The sequence below is a fragment of the Anser brachyrhynchus genome (genome assembly GCF_964034855.1).
Source record: "Anser brachyrhynchus genome assembly, chromosome: 13".
Lineage (NCBI taxonomy): Eukaryota > Metazoa > Chordata > Aves > Anseriformes > Anatidae > Anser > Anser brachyrhynchus.
The window spans coordinates 10,450,412-10,469,533 of NC_137708.1; the positions used below are offsets into that span (position 1 = coordinate 10,450,412).

Genomic DNA, 19,122 nt, shown 5'->3' on the forward strand with positions numbered 1-19,122 from the left:
TCTGTACCTGCAGCATGCACATGTCAACCATCTCCCCTCCCCCCAGACAGACCTAGGGATCTGAGAACACCGACCTCCTAACAGGAGCCAGATAAGCAAGAAAGTCACCCATTTAAAAATAGGGCTTTTATTTTATGTAAAAAAAAGAATAAAAATGTGACGTTTCATCTGCTCAGGTTCTGACAGTCACCAGCTGCTGGCACCATTGCCTGCGCCTCTAGCATTAGAGGGGAGAAAAGTGTCAGACAATTAAGAGAAAAGCAACGCATGAGGCTAAGACAAATGTTACAGGATCTCTGCAGGGACAGAAGCTCAGAACAAAGCAGCCTGGATCCTTCCCCCATTAAAAGAGGCTAAAATCCTGGCTCAGCACTATCCCTGTGATAGAAGAGACCTCCCGCTGCCAGTAAGCCACCCCAGACAAGGATATTAGGCCAGTTCATTATGAAACCGTTCAAGCTCCACACCCAGTGCCCCCTGAAGAGCTGCCTTTGCCCAAGCCTCAGCTCACAAGCTCTCCAGTCCGGACAGCCCTTTAGAAATCCTGGGCAGCCACTTTCTTGTTACTGTTTCTGCCCCACAGCAGCATCCCTACTGGAAGCTTCCAGAGCATATTAGGTACCAAAACAAGGGAAGGCAGCTGAGAGTGCTGCAGTCCCATTCCAACCACCAAGTTGGAGCCAGCAGGAGGTAGACACTGGCAACATTACTGGGACACTGGGTCTGGGATCAGCTGACAACTAACAGGCAGGTTCCCCGTACTAAGAAGCATAAAGCAGGAAATCCATGTTCTAATCCTTTTATGATAAAGTTTAAAAAAATGTATTGAATACCTTTGGAACATTTGTTCTCAATTATCTGAGGGTCAAGCCAAACATAAGGCCAAGTTAAAAAGAAACCAGAGCCCTTCAAATAACTGATTCAATTGTCCCCATGCCAAACCCTTTAGATGGACCATGGCTAGGCCAGTCCTCCAGCCACCAATACATTCTGCGACTGTCAGGTAACAGCTCCAACCTTGGAAGAGAAGGAAGGAAGAGGCAGGACAAGAGCGGGGGGAAAATGTTATTCATCCCTCTCATGGTGAAAACAAATACACCTAAGAGCAAGGAGCTGCAGTTTCCCTGAAGATGCCACTTCTGTTGGCATCAAGGTGTCCAGATTCACAAAGCAATCCAGTGCAGGGGCAGTCAGGTACCCCCTCCTCTGGCTACCCTTAAAACAGGATGAGGAGGGGTACATGAGCAGGGCATATCCTGGGCAAACACACCTCCTCACTCGTATACACAGCAGAAAAGCAACTTGGAACTTGCTGGCCCCTCTGCCATGCAGCCAGTCCTGGTTTTTCAAGGCCTCAGAATCCTCCCCCTCTAACGATGAGGTCGCCTGCTTTGGACAGATCCAGTCGCTTACTCTGAGCTCTCTTCTACCTCCTTCTGTTTCTTCTTTTTCTTCTTCTTGGTGCTGGTTTCACTGGTCTGTGAAGAGGTTAGAAAGGTCAGGAAGGAATCAGAGGCATCACCCGCTGCTCGCTTCAGGAGGAGCACCTAGCTCTGCGTGAAGGCTAACAAGTCACTTACAGAAACATCTTCACCTCCCCTTACCACACACACAGCCACAGGCGTCCAAACACTCCGTCGCAGCTGCGGGCACAGCGCAGGCTCCCTCACCACCACACAAGCACAGGAGCACTCTTACTGAACGCCACGCACCACCCTCCCACAGGGCAGTTACAGACCCCACAAGACTGAGGAAGGAACGTGCACCCACCAGCGGCCCTGGGCACAGATGTCTGCTCATCCCATGCTCTGCTTCGCCTCCCACCTCCCTCACAACCAGTCCAGTTTATGAATGTGCCCGTACTGAGGCACCTTTCTCCCCCCGTGGGGAGCCTGGTACTTTGAGGACGTGCACAGCAGGATGCCGACACATTCACCCTGGAGGTATGACGGACAGACAGCAGCCCTTCCCCACGCTTGGACTGTACCAAGGCAGTACGCAGTTACATACCACTTCTACTTGTTCTCCCCCGCTTTCAGCCGCTTCTTTGGCTTTCTTTTCTTTCTTCTTCTTTTTCTTTTCCTTTTTGCTCAGCTCCTCTGGCGGTGGAGTGGCTGGGGATGGTGGGGTCACGGCCTCCTCACTTTCACTCTCTGACTCCCGCTTCCTCTGTTAGGAGAGCACAATGTCAGACGGGCCATCTCCCAGAAGGGCTCAAGTGATGGAAAAGCTGTTTGCAAGCCCATCACGACTGTTTTGCCTGATTCAAATTTCTCGGTTAGCAATGCTTTGAAAAGGAGGGTGAGCAACAGACTGCCAGAGATAAACATATATGGGCTGAGGCCATAAACAGGTCACTCTACTGCTAATCCACAGACCACAAAACCACAATAAAGCGGGCATTAAGCTCCCAGAACATGAAACACTTGCCCCTGTATTACAACCAAACAAAGCAGCACACAATTCAGCACTCGATACCAACTGCCTAAAGGAACAGGCACACATCAGAAGTCTTCAACAGAGCACAACCAACCTTACAACCAGACAGCACCACCGATACTCACTTTTGGAGCCCTCTCCACCTCTGATACAGCTTGGGGGACTGCAGCTGCCTCTTTCTTGGACGCCTCCCTGAGAGAGAAGAGACACCAGGCTGAGGAGGACTGTCACTGTGTGGCACTGCTCTGCACAACTACGAAGCCCCTTCCCCCTTGCAAGGCGTCAGGTGGAGGAGCACAGTGTGGGGAAGACCTGCAGCCTGCACCAGTGCCAGCTGGACAGGACAATGGCAAAGCCTCCCCTCTTTCATTTAGCAGACTGACTCCCTCTAAAGCCACAGGCACAGGCTACAGAGGGATAACCGTCTGCTCAGGGCCTTCCACTCCAGCCCTGCCCACCACCAGCATGTTCCCTGTAACTGAGGAACACTGCTGCACACCAAGGGCCCAGACAGCAAATACAGCTTGGCCAGTCCTGACACACCTGACAGCACAAACAGCACCCAGACTAGTACTCGCTGCACACAGCCTGGTCTCTGTGTCCGTCATTCTGAAATTGAAGTCGTACCCACCTGTAATCCACATACTCCTTCTTCCAGGAATCTGGTGTGCTCTCGTTGGGCTTTCCGTGCTTGTCCAGCAGACCCTTCTGGATCATCATCTTCTTTTGACTGGCCTGAGAGCAAAGCGCAAAAAGTCAGACTGCAGCTCCACAGAGGAGAAACCTTCCCTTGGGCTTCAGCCACCCATCCTAAGAGGAGATAATCCATGAGCAAGCCAAGCCAAGAACTGCATCGTCACTGACTTAATGCTTCTCTCCAAGGACTTTCTGATAACTCAGAGAAAACATCCGCTGCACAGCAGCCTACAAGTCACAGACAGGGAGTAGTCAGAAGCCATTTCATCAGGAAATAAGGGCTAATTTGTGGGGGAGCTAACAGCAAAAGCAGATGACTGCATGTAATTGGGCTTATATCCTTGACATGCTTTTTCCCCCCACAGCTTAATGACCCACAACATTTCAGGTGAACCACTCCAACTGCAGAGCTCCTTGCCCAGCCCCTCCAGAGCCATCAGCATGGGGTGATAGATGAAGGTCATCTTTGCACAGAGTGCTAATGCCATCCACTTCACATCATGTGGCTCTTTAACACCAGAGGGTTCAAGCATAGACCTGAGGTGCCTGCAGCCCCACAACCCAGCAGCTGGGCTCCCACCAACACCCCCCGCTGCTCACCTTGGGACCAAGGCCCCATTTGCGGGGATACGTGTCTCTCTCCATGATCACTCTCTTGATCTTTGCCACCACGCCATGGTCGCAGGTAGAAATGACTGCAGTGGTCATCAAGGCGATAGCTGCAGAAGCAAGCAGGGAGCTCGTGAACACTTCAAAACAACAAAACCGTGACAGCACGGATGCAGCAACCTGTTGGGTTCAGCCTGCTCTTCCTCTGGCAGCACAAAGAGGAGGCAAATACCCCAACAATGCCATGTCACCCCAAAACCTTACTGGACACAAGTTCTGGACTAAAGCTTCAGAAAGTTGCCCTGCAAGATGCAAGAGCATCTGTGTCATGGATTTACTACACCAGGAGCACGAGACCTTCCAGTTTACTCCAGAGGATCAGTTATGAATCAGTGAACAGAGTAAGGCAACCATTTCCTGCAGCACCAGCGGCACCACTGGATGAAGAACTCTCTGTAAACAGCTGCTTGGGCATTTCCACGCAACTCAAGGAACTGTGTTGTTTTTAAGGTGCAACTGAACTGCACCATTATGGGAAAGAGCACTGACTGAGCCTTACTCAGTTCTCAAAATCTTGCAGAGGCACACTAGGGGAGACTAATCCTACCAAAAGATATTAAGTTACTATTGCCAGTCCACTGAAATGACCGTGGTGCAGGCAGTACAAACGAGGTGGAATGGCTTGGCTGTGTTACACCTCCAAAGCCCCTCAGTCCCATGGGACTGGACAGAGCGTGAGGCCACACAGCACCAGACAGACCGTCCCTACAGCGCGTCACCACCTGCCATCTACAGAGCTTTGACAAAGACACCAGTTAGAACAAAGCACTGTTTCAAGTCACTTCACAGAAGCTGACAGTTGCTCAAGACCTTCCATACTGATCCTCGGTAAGCGTGATGGGCCAGGTGGCAGTGTGCAATCAGACGTCATCCCTCGTCTTAGTGGGGACAGAGCCCCCCCAAAGAGGGGCTCTGACCCTGCCGGCACTGCTTCACTCCTGCAGGCAGCCAGCCACACACCGCAGCAGCCCCCAGTAGGACACTGGGAGACTGGAGGGTCTCTGGAGGCTGCACAGCACCCAAACCCTAGAACAGGAGTCGGGGTGTTGCAGGAGGGCAGCGCCACTGCACTCAGAGAATGGATAAACTTCATCATCACCTCACACACAGCACACCTGAGCATCACACAGCTGAAACACGGCTAACTGAGGAACTCTTGACAGCTCACCAAGGACTGGCTCTGAGGAAAGTATGCAGCTTGCATCCGAGGCAGCAAGAGCTAACAGGAATAACAGAAGACTTCTGATAGCAACCCAAGCAACAGACTACCCCGCATACAGCTTGGCTCTGATGCAGCTGGTGCTTCCTAACATCCTGCTGCATGGCAGCCACCTTGCAGCCTAGCTCATTAGGACGTATTAACCCACAATTTCCGTCAGGAAGTGCTATTTAAACCTTCTGTGCTTGGGGATTCATCTATTACACGTTCACTGAAATAGATGGGCACAAGAAGAACAAGGAGCTTCATACCTAGGCAGATTGCTTCTCCTTTTGTGGTGATGACAACGATCTCCTGATTAAGCTCAATACCATCTTCATACCTCAGGACACCAGGTAGCATGATCTTGGCTCCATAGCAAATAGCATTAACCTAAAGAGGTGGGGAACGAGAGGGCTTATAAGCTACTGGAGAATAAAAACAATGCAAGAAGTGCCTCTAATGCTTTGGCCTCCTGTTGTCATTACTGCTAACAATAACATCCCCACGTATCTGTTTCTCATTGTCTACTATATAAAACCTGGGCGCTTTTGAAAAAGCGATCAAAAGAAAGCACCCGTCACAGCCAACAACACGAGGCAGATCTCTTAAAACCATCAGCACCCTCCTAAAGTGAGGAGTGCAGCATGTCTGACACTCGGTTCTGGGCTCTTGCATCTTACTGCTGTGACCTTGCAGCGGCCCATACAAGGCCCTACACAGTTCTCAAGCAGGACACTGCTGTACTCCATGAGGATCCTGCTCCCCATTTATTATATTAGCTATACGAGATGGGACGACACTTCACAGTCGCTACGTCAACTGGCTCTAACCCAGGAACTCACCGCACTGTCTTTCATGACTAGCCGCTTGTGGGAAGTCAGCAGTTTCTCCAGGGGCAGGATAACCCTTCGCAGGTAGCTGTCATCCTTGTTGTTGTCATACTGCCACTGCGCGTCCAGGACATCATGCATCGTCACCATGTTGTCCTAAAAAGACAACCCCTCTGAAGTCTCCTACCAGCCACCAACTCAGAACACACAAAAGAAAATGAAGCCTAATAGCAAACAGTGCGCTGAAAGGGAGCAAAACCAGACTCCCGATTCACAAACATCAACAAACGTTACCTGGAAGAGGCAAGAACAAATACTTTCCATTGACAGCTTGAGATCAGCCTAATCTCTGCTACTGCAAGCTTCAACCTTCCTAATGTCACGCTGCACTTGGATCTAATGGATACGCTCTGCCTACCTGGCCACGCTTCAGAAGTGCTTCAAACTTAAATACCTCAAAACTTTGAGACAAAGAACGTCAGTGAGTAGAAACCTAAAGTAAGCAGCTCACCAATCCGTGACATGCAATAAATTATTGAAGCACCTGTAAGCATCCATCACCTGGAATTCAGAAATGAATGCTAGCGGTCACTCTCATAATCCTGCTTTGCAAGGAGAGAAGTTAGTCCTGGAGTTTGAGCCGGCAATGGGAACCAGCAATGACCAGGCAGGAAACACTGGGGAATTGTTCAAGACCACACAAGACTGCACTTCCCAAGCTCCCTTCCATCAGGCACGCTCCCTGCGTCCTGCCCTGACACCAAGCGGTTGTGAGCTGCTAAGCAGGTAGCTCGGGCCTGAACTCCTGGCACGTGCGTGCTTTGTAGGCCGAGAAACACAGGTGGCATAAAACAAACTTTCAGTCACCATGGTGCATTTCCCAGTCACTCGCTGTTCCAAAGCTTAATTACCAGAACAGGGACAAGGCCCTGAACTGAACTCAACACTTTGGTTACAGGCTGCCTACGGCCAAGAGCTTCCACGTTTTCAGGGCTATTCACAAAACTTCTCCCAGTCAACACGCATCTGCACCTTCTTCCAGTATTATAGAATTAAGACCGTTCCACAGAACTCCTGCCATTCTGACAATTCCTAATTTGCTGGTTATAATTAAAGTCACAATTACCTTCTCTCCCATGATCCCAGACCGCACTCTCCGGAGCTCTTGCATCTGGCCCCCAACACCGAGCAGCAAACCAAGGTGGACGCAAAGCGTCCGGATGTACGTGCCTGCTTCACAGCTCACCCAGAAGATACCTGAAACACAAGCCAGGACAGAACGTTATTTAAATAGGTATCTAGAAATGAGTCACATCTAGAAGCTCCGTGTTCAACCCCTCACAGAGCCATCAGCATGGGGTGATAGATGAAGGTCATCTTTGCACCGAGTGCTAATGCCATCCAGTTGACATCATTTGGCTCATCAGTGAGGGATGCAAAACTACAACAAACAGGTGGGATTTGCTTCTCTGCACACACAAGCAATGCGGGAAGCAGTTACTGCTTGATGGTGGGAAGGATTTATAACTTAAGTTCATCTAGAACAAACAGGAAGCAGCTCATTTCAACAGAAATTTTATCAGCTGTGAGTAGAATCAAAAGAAGGCAGAAAACCCCCATTTTACCTAATCTTCTCTCAGGATCATACTCCACCAGCTTGCTCTCATAGATGGTTCTGACTCTCAGTTGTCGCTTGACAGCAGCGATGAGGGGAGGTCGCTGGAACAGCGCGCCCGTCAGAGTTTCTATTGCCTGGAAGCAGAAGCAGGAGCAACAGCTTAGCCGGGGCCACGAGCAGAACTAACGTATGAGCACCGCAGGGTCTCCAGCAACTAAGGTCACTTCCATGAGCAAGAATGCAGAAGATTCGTCACCATTTGGTTATGTTGTATTTAAGAAAGCTGTTATAAACCACTGATGTGGTCAAAATGCTACCCCAACCGCCAGTGAGGTACAGTTGGCTTTTTCCATCAGGTGGCAGTGTGCAATCAGACGTCATCCCTCGTCTTAGTGGGGACAGAGCCCCCCCAAAGAGGGGCTCTGACCCTGCCAGCACTGCTTCACTCCTGCAGGCAGCCAGCCACACACCACAGCAGCCCCCAGTAGGACACTGGGAGACTGGAGGGTCTCTGGAGGCTGCACAGCACCCAAACCCTAGAACAGGAGTCAGGGTGTTGCAGGAGGGCAGCGCCACTGCACTCAGAGAATGGATAAACTTCATCATCACCTCACACACAGCACACCTGACGTCCATTCCTACCCTCTCAAATCCCACAGAAGCTGAACCCTTTGAGTGTCAAGTGCCAGCATGGCTAACAGTGTGCTGAGACTTACCCTGGCAAGCTGAGCCTCACTTTCAATTGCATTGTGCAGCCGAACAATTCCCACATACTCTTTGCCTGAAAGAACGACAAGAGCAGTCAGGAGCGGCCACTTGCATTTAATGTTGATCTCAAGGCGCACACTGCTACACAGCCACACATCTGGAGAGTCCAGGTATTTTCGCAAACGTCTCCTAAGAAGTGCACGCAACCCATTATCCAGCTGGTTGTCCTTGCAGTGAAAATAATCTGAGCTACATGTTTGTTGTTCCATCAAGCATTATTTCACTGGAGTTGTAGGTTTGTGCCTTAAATTCAGTTAATACACGAAACCGGTCTTTCAGAAGGGTTTTCATAGACAGCACAAGTGCCAGACAGAGAAACAATCAAAAAACCACCTGAGACAACACGGGTGCACCCTCACTGGCTTGGAGCAAGATGGATAAGCAATCCTTGAGTTCAAGGCGCTGAAAGCCTAGGGCAGCCCTGTCAAAGGCAGGGCAGGAAGTCTCCATCTTGTCTCCAGAAGAGCTCTGCACCTTCCAAGTCACTTCAAGTGAAAATGGTCCCATGTCAATAAACATACCTGCACTCTGCTGAGATTTGACCAGCCGCGTTGCCCTCTCAATGCACACAATCAGGCACCCAGTCACCTTAGGGTCCAGTGTGCCGCTGTGCCCGGTCTTCTCTACTCGAAGGATGCGCCGGATCCACGCGACCACCTCGTGCGAAGATGGGTTGGAAGGCTTGTCAAGGTTAATAAAGCCTGACCTACGGCACAAGTTGACAGAGCTAAGTATTGGGACAAACGTAGCAGTAGTGTGAAAACCTTGATGAGACTTGCCATTGTAGGAAAAAAGAAAAGCATTTCTAAATAAACAGCCAAGTAAGAGCTGAGCTCACAGCTGCTCCCACTGAGCACGCATCAAGCTGCTCTGCACACCGGTCCTCTGAAAGGCAGGTCATACTCTGCACAAGCAAGAAATTCTCTTCTTTCCATAACGTTATCAGTACTCAGCCCTTAATACAAACCAACCACTGCAAACAAGCTCCAAGCAGTCTCAAAGCCTGGCAGGCTGAAGGGTTTTTTTCCACAGGACCACTCAAAACTCCTCAGGTGTTTGCACATCCACCTGCAGAGAAGCCACAACCCCAGAACAAAGAAAACTTCACAGAAGATGACCAGCAGGCCCCAGGTAGACATTCATTGGTTAGGAGCAACACACAGCATCAAGCAGAAAGGTAAAAGACAAACGTAGAACAGACCACGCTTTCAAGATGTTAACTGCAAAAGAAAATTAAATCGCTCTAGAGCTTATTGCACTCACCTTACATACTCAGAGATCTCCCTCTTAAGGGGGTTAGCACCAGAAGGAAGGGGTGTGTAGTGTGCTGTCATCACATTTAACTTGTCAAAGTTCTACAAAATCCAAATGAAAATTTATTGTAAGTAAAATGAAATTCAAGTGAGCTTGAGAAGAGTTATTTGTTTGCTCTAACGCATCTCCCCAATTACTCCGTATCTGGTTCACATTTAAATTAAAAAATTTCATCCAAACTGAAAACGACCTGCAGCTGAAACTGCAGAAATGCCTTCCTGAGAGAGAGAATCGGAAGTTCTACGTAGAAGAGATGGGAAAGGAGCAGAACGCCAACTTTTGCACTGCGGAATAAGCGCAGCGCGCCCCACGAGCTCTGTACAGGTAGCTGGGGGGCACACCTGGAGCACAGGCCCATCGGGCCGAAACACAGCTAACGAGGCTTTGCAGGCGCTTGCAGGAGGCGAGGAACTGACGGAGTGGGCGCCCAGGTAACGCCGCCAGCCGAACTCCGCAGCGTGACTCCTGCCCGCACGTGGGCACCGCACGCGCTCCTCCGCAGCACGGCGACCGCGAGCGGGGAGCCGCGCGCGTGAGGAGCCCCGGGGGGGGGAAACGAGGCCGGGGCCGCCCCGGGTCCGTCCCTCAGCGCCTACCTTCAGCAGCAGCGGCCACTGCGACGTGTCCAGCTGGGCCACGCGGGACTCGGGCTTGATGAGGAACTCCTCGGTGTGCTGGATGTCCTGCGGGCACAGCGCGTCCCGCCGCTCAGCGGGGAGGCCCCGCACGCACGTGGCCGCCCCGGGGGGGGGGGGGAGGCGGCCGCGGCCCCGTCCCCGAGCCCGGCCGGTGCCTGGGGGGGGCGGGGGGATCCCGGAGGAGGGGGGGACCGGGGGGGGGGGAACCGAACCGCTCCCGGCGCCGCCGCCCCCAGCCCAGCCCCATCCCCCCGGGGCGGCCCCGCACTCACCGCCACGTCCTCGTCGAGCAGCGCCCGCTTCTCCTTCTTGCGCCGCTTCTTCGCGCTGCCGCCTGCGGGACGGACGCGCTCAGGCGCCGCCAGCAGGCCCCGGAGGGCGCCGCGCGGCCCGGGCCCGACCCCGAACCCCCCCCCCCCACCCCGCGTCCCCGCGGCCTCACCCTGGGCCCCGCTAACCCTCCGCGCCCCCATCCCCCCGCGGCTCCCCCTCCCCGGCCCCGCGGCCCCCCCCGGCCCGCACCGTCCCCGTCCGCCATGGCCGCGCCGCGTGCTGCCGCCGCCGCGCGGGGAGCCGAAAGGCCGCGCCTGCCCGACAGCCCCCGCGGCTGCGCGCCACGGTGGCCACGCCCCCTTTTGGCCACGCCCCGCCCCGTAGCCCCGCCCCATAACCACGCCCCGCGCCCTTAGCTCCGCCCCCTCCATAACCACGCCCCCTCCGCGTAGCCACGCCCCCTCCCACAGACCACGCCCCCTCCCACAAACCACGCCCCCTCCCGCAGCTCCCCTCCCGTACCCCTCCAAGAACCGGGCACCGCACACGCGGGTGGTGCAGCCACCGCCAGCTTTAATGCGGCCCCGCGGGGCCCCGCGCCGCGTCCCGAGGCAGGAGGAGAGCAGCAGCAGCTGGATGCGGCGTCCCGGCGGCGCTCACAGCCCCTGCCCCGCGGGGCTGAGCATGTCGTGCAGCACCAGGTGCAGCAGGTGGTTCTGCTCGGCGCTCAGCAGCGGCCACAGCTCGGCCTGCAGCGCCTGCAGCGCCGCCGCGTCCTTCTCCTGGCAGGCCAGCACGGCGGACTGCAGCAGCAGGAAGAGCTCCGCCGGCAGGTAGCTCGCCGCCGCCGGCGGCCCGCCGCCCGCCGCGCCGCCCTCCGGCGCCTCCCAGCAGTACTGCTCCAGCGTGCGGGCGTGCTCGGGCGGCAGCTTGCCGGGCGGCGGCTGCAGGAGCAGCAGCAGCAGCACCCGCGACACCTCGCAGCGCACCAGCGCGTCCAGGAAGGCGCCGCCGGGCGCGGCCCCCCCCGGGCCCGACCCCGGCCCCGGCCAGCGCCTGCGCCCGCGTCAGCGCCGCCAGGGCCCCGGCGTAGTCGCGGCCCAGCAGCAGGCAGGAGGCGCGCTCGGCCAGGCAGCGCAGCGCCTCGAGCGGCAGCCGCGCCGCCGCCAGCAGCTCGGCCGCCCGCTGGAAGTGCGCGGCGGCGCGGGCGGGCCGCCCGGTGTCGCGCAGCGCCGCCGCCAGCTCCAGGCACAGCCCGGCCGCCAGCGCCGGCTGCCCGCGCTCCAGGTGCAGGCGGGCGGCGAAGGCCCCGCAGCTCTGCGCCGCCGCCAGGTGCTCGCCGAAGCCGCCGCGCAGCGCCAGGCGCTGCCGCAGGTCCCGCTCCTGGCGCAGGAAGAGCCGCGCCGCCTCGCCCAGCGCCGCCGCCTCGGCGGGGCCGTGGAAGAGGCTCTGCGCGCAGCGCGCCACCGCCAGCTGGCACCAGGCCGCGTAGGGCAGGCTCTCCTGGGCGCGCAGCTCCCGCGCCAGCGCCGCGAACTGCTCCGCCGCCTCCGCCACGTTCGGCTTCCGCAGGAACCGCCGCCGCAGCTTGGCCGACACCAGACGGTACCGCGACAGGAAGTCCCCGTCCCCGCTGCCGCCGCCGCCGCCGGGGCCCGGCCCGGGCCCGGAGCCGCCCGCCGCCGCCGCCGCCAGCATCGCGCGCCGCCCGGAAGTGACGCCCCCGCGCCGCGCCCCCCGCCGCCGCCGCGCCGCCGGCCAATCGGCGCCCGCCTCGGGGGTCGGGGGGCGTGGTCTCGCCCCGAAGGGGCGTGGTCTCACGCTAGAGGGGGCGTGGTCTCTGTAGAATGCCGCACGGGGGTGGGCGTGGCTACCCACACCCCCGCGTTGGCCCCTCCCATTTGTGGGCGTGTCCTCGGGAGGTCCCGCCCCCTGTCGGCGCCCAGCCCCGACGGGGCGCGCGGCACGGCCCCGCTGCCCGGGGGCACCCGGCGGGGCCCGAGGGCGGGGGGACCCCGGGGGCTCCTCGCTGCGGCTCGCCCCGGGCAGCCCCGGCCCCCAGGGCAGCCCCGCCGCCCCTTCTGCCCTCGGGGTGGAGCCCCGCGGGGCCCTCCGCACCCTCCTGCTGCCTCGCTGCCCCTGGACGTGGCGTGGCAGAGGCGTGATGGCGGCAGGCGCCCGGCTTTCTGCTCGTCCGGAACGAGCTGGGAGCAGCTGCACGGGTGCCGTGACACGGGCGCTCCCTTGCACGAGTCCCGTGGGCACGCCGGTGACGGTTCCGTCCCGAGGGCAGCACGGGTGTCACTGCCTGAAAGTGAAGTTAGAGCTCGGTGTTTCGTACCGCGGGCCGGAGTTCAGCGTGTGTGATAAACACCCCCAGGATTCTGAGAAAACCCCGCTCTGACCTATTCTCTCAGCTCGCCGAACGTACCGCAAAGCTAGCAAGTGAAACCGAAATGCGATGGATAATGTAACTCATCCCTCCGCGACGCTGCAGAACGAGTAATAAATTCCCCGAGGTGGTGATGCTGCGGCATACCAATGATCAGCCTCCCCTGCAGGCACCCGGCCCTGGCAGCCACCAAGCCACACGGCTGTCAGCACCTCGCTGTGCTGGGGGCCAGGCTGTGCTCTGAAGGTGCCCTCTGTGCTTCCTGCACCCGTAACCACGCAGGGGCTGTCGCAACCCCTCCCGCGGCACTGCAGACCCCATTTCTGCTCCCCGTCCTGGCAGCCCCCTCCGCCCTGCCAGCCTCCTTCCCCTCCCTAGCTGCAGCTCCAACTCCTTTTCCCAGCCCCACGAGACGACCGGGGTCGTTCCGAATGCCCGGTCACTCCAAAGGGCTGGGCAGGAATGGAGGATGTGTTTCGTGCCTACGTGAGCGCTGTGACCTGCAGGCATACCTTGCAGAGTGGCTGACACCAGCGAGCTGATATTGTAAAAATGCCCTTTCAAATCCCCGGGCTCTCTCAGTTTACAGTCATTTCTCCACTCGCTGGCTGGCAGGTTGGGTTGGCTTTGTCTTCTGTAATTACTCAGCAAGGGCTGGAGGTGAGGCTGATGCAGCACAAGGCACCAAGGTGGAGAAACCTGGGGTTCAACAGCCTCTGATTTCCACTCTTCGGGCTCTGAGATTCCCACGGCTGGAAGGAGCTGCCCTCCTGACACATTTCCTCCTCCTGCCCGGGGTAACCACGTTTGTTTCACCCCATCGGGAAGGGACGATGTTGCAGCCAGGTGTCCGAGGAGCACGGCCGAGGGGTTTGGAGCCAAGCCCCACGCACACGCTGGTAAATCACACTGCTGCTCTGGATTTAACCCTGTTTCCCAGAGCTCCCAACGTGGGGTGCGAAGAACCAATTTGATGCTGGGCTGGGAAATGGCATCGCTGCAGGAGGGTGGCTCGCCCTGGCATCGGCCTGGCAGCGACTGCACGCAAGCTTCCCGCACGCGTCCCTTCCCAAGACGTTCATGGGTGTCTCCTGTATGGCGGCTTCGGCTGCTGCTGAGGGGTCTGAGTGTCCGAGGTTCCCTCGCGGTGGGTCTGTGGGAGCCCCTCCCGGCTGACATTTGGCTGCCTGCAGCCTCAGGACTGAGTCATCCCTCGGGACCCGCTACGTGCATTGCCCTTTGAGGCTCGCACCGAAACACGAGTTGTAGACGAAGAGATCTCGAGAGCAGGTCCCGCCGGGCAGGCGCAGGGCTGAGGGGGCTCGCGGAGCGGTGGGGCGATGAGGGACAGACGTATTTGCAGGAAGACGTGCTGCTGGGGCCTGCCGTGGGGCTGGGAGCTCTGCACCGCCGCATTTGCTCTCTTGGCCCCGGCCGGACCCCGCTGCAGCAGCTGCTGAAAGCTCACGGGAGGATTTCTCCTTTCCACTGCCATCCCCGGCCCCCTCCTCCCCTGCCCACCATGGCGATTTGCATCTGCGTGGGCGAACCTCGCGCTGCTTGCCGAGCTAAATCCAGTGAGGTGGAAACTTTTGCGGAACGACCTGCCCCGGGCACGTGGCTGGTGTCGTAGCGGTGTCAGGATGAGGGCTGGGGGACGAGCCGCCCGGACCCTCGCCTCTCAGCCCCCATGGGCTCTCCCCACCACCCCAGCTGGGAGACTTCGTGCAGACAGCGCCGGGGCTGAAAGCCGGCATCTGGAGGCATTTATTTCAGCATCTGCCCCCAGCTCTCCACCCTGCAGGGGCAGGAGGGGAGCTTGGGGCATCTGCCCTGCTCCTGCCTTTGTGGGGGGTGGTGCGGCGCCGTGCCCACCTCCCCTGGCACCCAGCGTCCCCGCTGGTCCCGAGGGCAGCGGGTGCAGGTGCGCGGGGCCCTTTTGCAGGATGTTTTCACCCCTCCTGCACCAGAAGCCCATTTCTGTCTGTCTCCGGTGCACCTGAGTGTGTTGCAGAGCCCGCACCAGCAGGAGCCCCCCAAAACACCCCCCTCACCTCATCCAGAGGGGGGAAAACCCCGCGTGGGAGGGGCAGGGAGAGCGGGGTGACGCTTGTCACGGGTGGGAGGTGTGTCACCAGCCAAGGGCTTATAGGAGCCCCGGTGAGAGCAGGAACCTCCGTCACAGCAGCCGTAGGAGCAGAGGAGCGCCAGGCGAGGTGAGTGGCTCCGGGTGGCTTCCCTTCTCTCCGTGAGGCACGGGGGGCAGCGGGGCACCGAGGCAGCCAGCCATCGGGGTGGGAGAGCCGGGGCTGAGCGGGGCGGCTGCCGCGCGGCGAGCCAGGAACGACAAACGCGAGACGCTCGAGCCGTGGTGGTTTTAAAGCGCTGCGAGTCGCAGGCAGCAAACCCAGTGAGCTCCGCTGCCTCCATCCAAACCTGTCAGCTGCTGCCCCTGCTTGCTGGGGACGCGTGGAGGGAGCAGAGAAGTGCGTTAGAAAAGTAGTGTCTGTCACTCAGCATCACGGCAGGTGGGAAGGCGAGGATGACACCGGGACGTGCACGAGCTCGCAGGCTCGTCAGTCCCAGCAAGGCAGGTGCTGGCAAAGGACGTCCAAGCACCCAGCACTGGGTCCCCGGGCAGCACAAGCTCAGCAGGGCTCTGCTGTCCTGTGGCTGGCGTGAGAGCAGCAGTTTGGGGCTGATTTCCCAGCCTAGGAGGGGTGTGGGGGGGCTCTGATCGATCCCCTTAACAATGCCAAGATACCTGTAAGCATCTTGCTGGCATGTGGCCTGAATTCATGTTTGCTGTACCCATTTTGTTGCTCGTGGGCAATCAGAGAGGTGCTTTACCCCACAGAGGACTGCCGGGCGTTGCTGTTGAGCCCAGCACGCCGCAGGCAAGCCCGGCCAGCAGCCTGGGAGGAGCCGGGACGGGAGCCGCTTAGTGCAGCTGGGGCAGGAGCTGGCTCTGCTTTTCCACCAGGGTTTAAGATCCCCGGTGGATGTTTCCCTACAGGCTGGGGAGAAAGCAGTGCCCGTTCCTGGCCCAGAGCCAGTGATGGACCTGTGCAGGAGCCTGCTTCTAGCTCCCCAGCCCATTTTCCTTTGCATAACAGCCTGGGAGACCATGAGGTCGTGTTTGCAGCGACCTGGGGCACCCAGGTACCGCAGGGGGCTGTAATACCCATACGTCCCGATGCCTGCAAGCCTCCAGCTCATGCCAATGCCCGTTCCCACTCCCATGCGTGTTTCATTCCAGGCCTGTGCGCTCGTGATGGACTCTCTGAGCACTGTCCTGCCCACCAGCGAGGTCACCGAGCACAGGCTGGGCAACTCCTGCTCCCAGATCCGAGATGAGTTCCTCTCCGTGACGCTCCCCGTGATGTACTCGCTGATCTTCGTTGTCGGGCTGCTCAGCAACACCCTCGCGCTCTGGGTGTTCTCGTGCAGCGCGCAGCGCAGGACCTCCATCACCGTGTACATGAGGAACCTGGCGCTCTCCGACCTCTTGCTCTCCCTCTGCCTGCCCTTCCGCATCGCCTTTCAGAACAAGAGCGAGCCCCGGATCTTCTGCAACGTGGTCGGGGCCTTCTTCTACCTCAACATGTACGTCAGCATCACGTTCCTCAGCCTGATCAGCCTGGACCGCTACCTGAAGATCATCCGGCCCCTCCAGAAATTCAAGATCCACACCGTGTCCTGTAGCACCGTGGCCTCTGGGTTGGTTTGGTTGGTGCACTTAGCCTTCATGATGCCTTTCTTTTTTGAGACAAGAGAAGAAGGGCCCTGTGACTATAAATGCTTCCACTTCAGGAACAAAAGCACCACGGCAGCAGCCTTTAACATGACCGCAGTAGCGATTTTCTTTATCCTGCTGCTGCTCTTCCTCTACTTTTATGGCAAGATATTTGCCAAGCTCCACAGAGTCTCCTCGGTGAAGGCTCAGCAGCTGAACAAGAAGACCAGCATGAGAGCCATCACCAAGACCTTTGTAGTCCTGATCATCTTCATTGTATGCTTCACCCCCTACCACATCGTCCGCGTCCCTTACATCCTCGCGCAAGTCGAGGCCATTTCCAGCCTGCCCTGGAAGCAGGGCCTCCACCTCGCTAACGAGCTTGTGCTCTGCATCTCAGCCCTCAACAGCTGCCTTGACCCAGTCGTCTTCTTCTTCTTGTCCAGCAGTTTCCGGAGGGCTGTGCTCTGCACCTTCCAGGGCAGGCTGAAGAGAGCTCTCATGAGGAACCAGGGCAGGCTGAACCACAGCAGGTCCGTGACAGAAATATAGGCCTTACAGCGGGGCCGAGGTCCTGGGCATGGGATTTTCTCATCACGGATTTGCTCTGGCTGCTGGTGTTTATGGGACAAGGCTTGCTGGGAAGATGGAGAAAGAAACTGGAACCGCCTCATGTTTCTTCCCCTCACGCCAGCAAGGTTAGAGCTTCCATGGGGGGGAAGCAAAGAGGAAAGGATAACTGGGACCTTACTTTTTCCTGCCCCAGCTCTGCTGGCATAGCTGAAGGACATGTTTCCTAGGAAGAACGAAGCTGGAGATGCCAAAGGAGAAGCAGCGTTGGCCTCGGATCTCCAGCCAGCCCAGAGAAGGGCAGGGGCAGAGCCCTGGGCAGAGACAGGCTCCTTCAGTGGGAGGGAGAGGAAGGAGGGGAATAGGAACCTGCTGTGAGTCTCTATTAATACACATCACCTCCATACCAGAGAAAGCAGAAAAGGGAAGGGGAGGGGAGATGATGCAGTGCAAAAGCATTAGGAAGAGGTGAGGGAGACACTCATCAGAGCAGTACTTGTGCAGCGGGTGAATGTTTTGCTCCACGACGGAGCCCAGCGGTATGCAGCGCTGGGCTTGTATGACAGGCATGCCAGGAAATGTGCAGACCCTGTAACCCCAAACCACGGCAACGATAACCGTTACTCTCTTGTTACCACAGTCTTTGAAACTCCAGCTCAGCCTCACCTCTCTGGAGATTCAAACAGGTAGCTCCAGGCTTCCTTAGCTCTGTTCCTTTGCCCATTTCACCAGCACGTTCACACAGGGCTGGCAGCCTCACCTGGCCATTGCACAGCACTTGCTTGGCACTTGGGCCATGCCAGGGTCATCGCTATAGGAAAGGGTCCAACGGGCAAAGGGGATGCAGCACAGAAGTGCCTGCGGCTTGTCTGAGACCCGAGAGCCCCAAAAGTGAGCTGCTGGCTCTGAGGTCCTCAGCTCCAGCACTGCTAATTTGCAGTGGCTCTGAAAAAGGAACCTGCAAGGGATATGCAAGGTTTCCTGCTTTGATTAGTCTTCAGCATCCTCTCTCTTCCTGCAGAAGAGATACTTCTCTGTATTTTTTCCCTTTTATGTGCTCTCACCTCATTCGTTCGCTTATTCTTAGGAGACTGCAGACTTGGAGCAGCAGCCTGCTTCACTCACACTCCAGGTAGCAAAGCCTGGGCCATAAAGAGCCAGGAGGATTTTCATTCAGACTGTGAACTGCTTTAGTAACTGTGGAATTCAAATACTTGAATAATACTTGGGAGAATAAAATGTTTTCTTAAAGACTGAATACTCTGGTCTTTCTGGCCGAGGTGTGAGCAACCCCAAACCTCACTTTAGCTTTGTTGAAGGAGCACCTTAAGAACCAGAGGATGACACTCGCTGTCCTCTTTCGTCTCTGCTACTGAGCACGCTGCGAGCAGGAGGAAGGGATATTTTTTTCTTTAGCAGGGGTGGGGGGAAATACAGAAAGCCAAGCTCTTCCTGTGGAAAGCTGCACATAAATGTCACAAAACTGTTTTCCTTTTCCGATCAGTGCTAACAAGAGTCAAAGCAGAAACGCTGCGTGGTTCGGAAGCCTCAGCATCGCAACGCCAGCGTACGTGTGTGCCACACGGCCTGCAGGAAGGCCCCCCCCCCAGTTTCCTGCAGGCAGCTTCCCCCGATGAAGCCCCATCCCTCGACGCCTCCCTGCAGGAGCAGCAGCACAGGGAGCGGAAACCCTCGCCGAGCACAACGCCAGCATCCCGCGCTGGGGGCAGAGGGCCGGGCGGGCTCAGCGCAGGTTTCCCCCGGGGGGGAACGAGCCGGGTGAGGGTGCAGGAGGGAGATGGGGGCCCCGGGGTCCAGGAGGCAGGAGGAAGCGTGCGGGCTGACAGCGGAGCAGGCGGAAGCCTCCGGTCTGCACTAGAGAAAGCCGCAGGGCTGGCGGTGGCTGCGCTCGCTTCTGAGAGCAGGGGCCCGCCGCCGTATCCTGTTCCCCCCTCGCTGGAGGCAGGCGGGTGGGCCC

The 19,122-nt window shown here is 57.5% G+C and overlaps 3 protein-coding genes across 3 annotated transcripts; 1 reads left to right on the forward strand and 2 right to left on the reverse strand.

Moving 5' to 3' along the window:
* Positions 1 to 111: 111 nt before the first annotated feature.
* Positions 112 to 10,801, reverse strand: DKC1 (dyskerin pseudouridine synthase 1). Its single transcript, XM_080554614.1, has 15 exons — positions 10,696 to 10,801; positions 10,446 to 10,507; positions 10,132 to 10,218; positions 9,485 to 9,576; positions 8,743 to 8,927; positions 8,170 to 8,234; positions 7,461 to 7,587; positions 6,962 to 7,092; positions 5,848 to 5,991; positions 5,275 to 5,395; positions 3,736 to 3,854; positions 3,071 to 3,174; positions 2,565 to 2,631; positions 2,011 to 2,169; positions 112 to 1,478 (listed from the first exon to the last, which is right to left on the reverse strand). The coding sequence occupies exons 1-15, from the start codon at positions 10,709 to 10,711 to the stop codon at positions 1,410 to 1,412; spliced, it is 1,548 nt and encodes a 515-aa protein (XP_080410740.1). The 5' UTR covers positions 10,712 to 10,801; the 3' UTR covers positions 112 to 1,409.
* A 198-nt stretch (positions 10,802 to 10,999) lies between these two features.
* On the reverse strand, positions 11,000 to 12,165 carry F8A1 (coagulation factor VIII associated 1). The gene is given in 2 exon segments (XM_080554628.1): positions 11,000 to 11,496; positions 11,498 to 12,165. Coding segments are annotated over 2 exon segments (1,041 nt in total). The 5' UTR covers positions 12,145 to 12,165; the 3' UTR covers positions 11,000 to 11,102.
* A 3,947-nt stretch (positions 12,166 to 16,112) lies between these two features.
* Positions 16,113 to 17,126, forward strand: LOC308176941 (putative G-protein coupled receptor 34; the record flags this gene model as incomplete). Its single annotated transcript, XM_080553431.1, has 1 exon — positions 16,113 to 17,126. The coding sequence occupies one exon, from the start codon at positions 16,113 to 16,115 to the stop codon at positions 17,124 to 17,126; it is 1,014 nt and encodes a 337-aa protein (XP_080409557.1).
* Between the last annotated feature and the right edge of the window lie 1,996 nt (positions 17,127 to 19,122).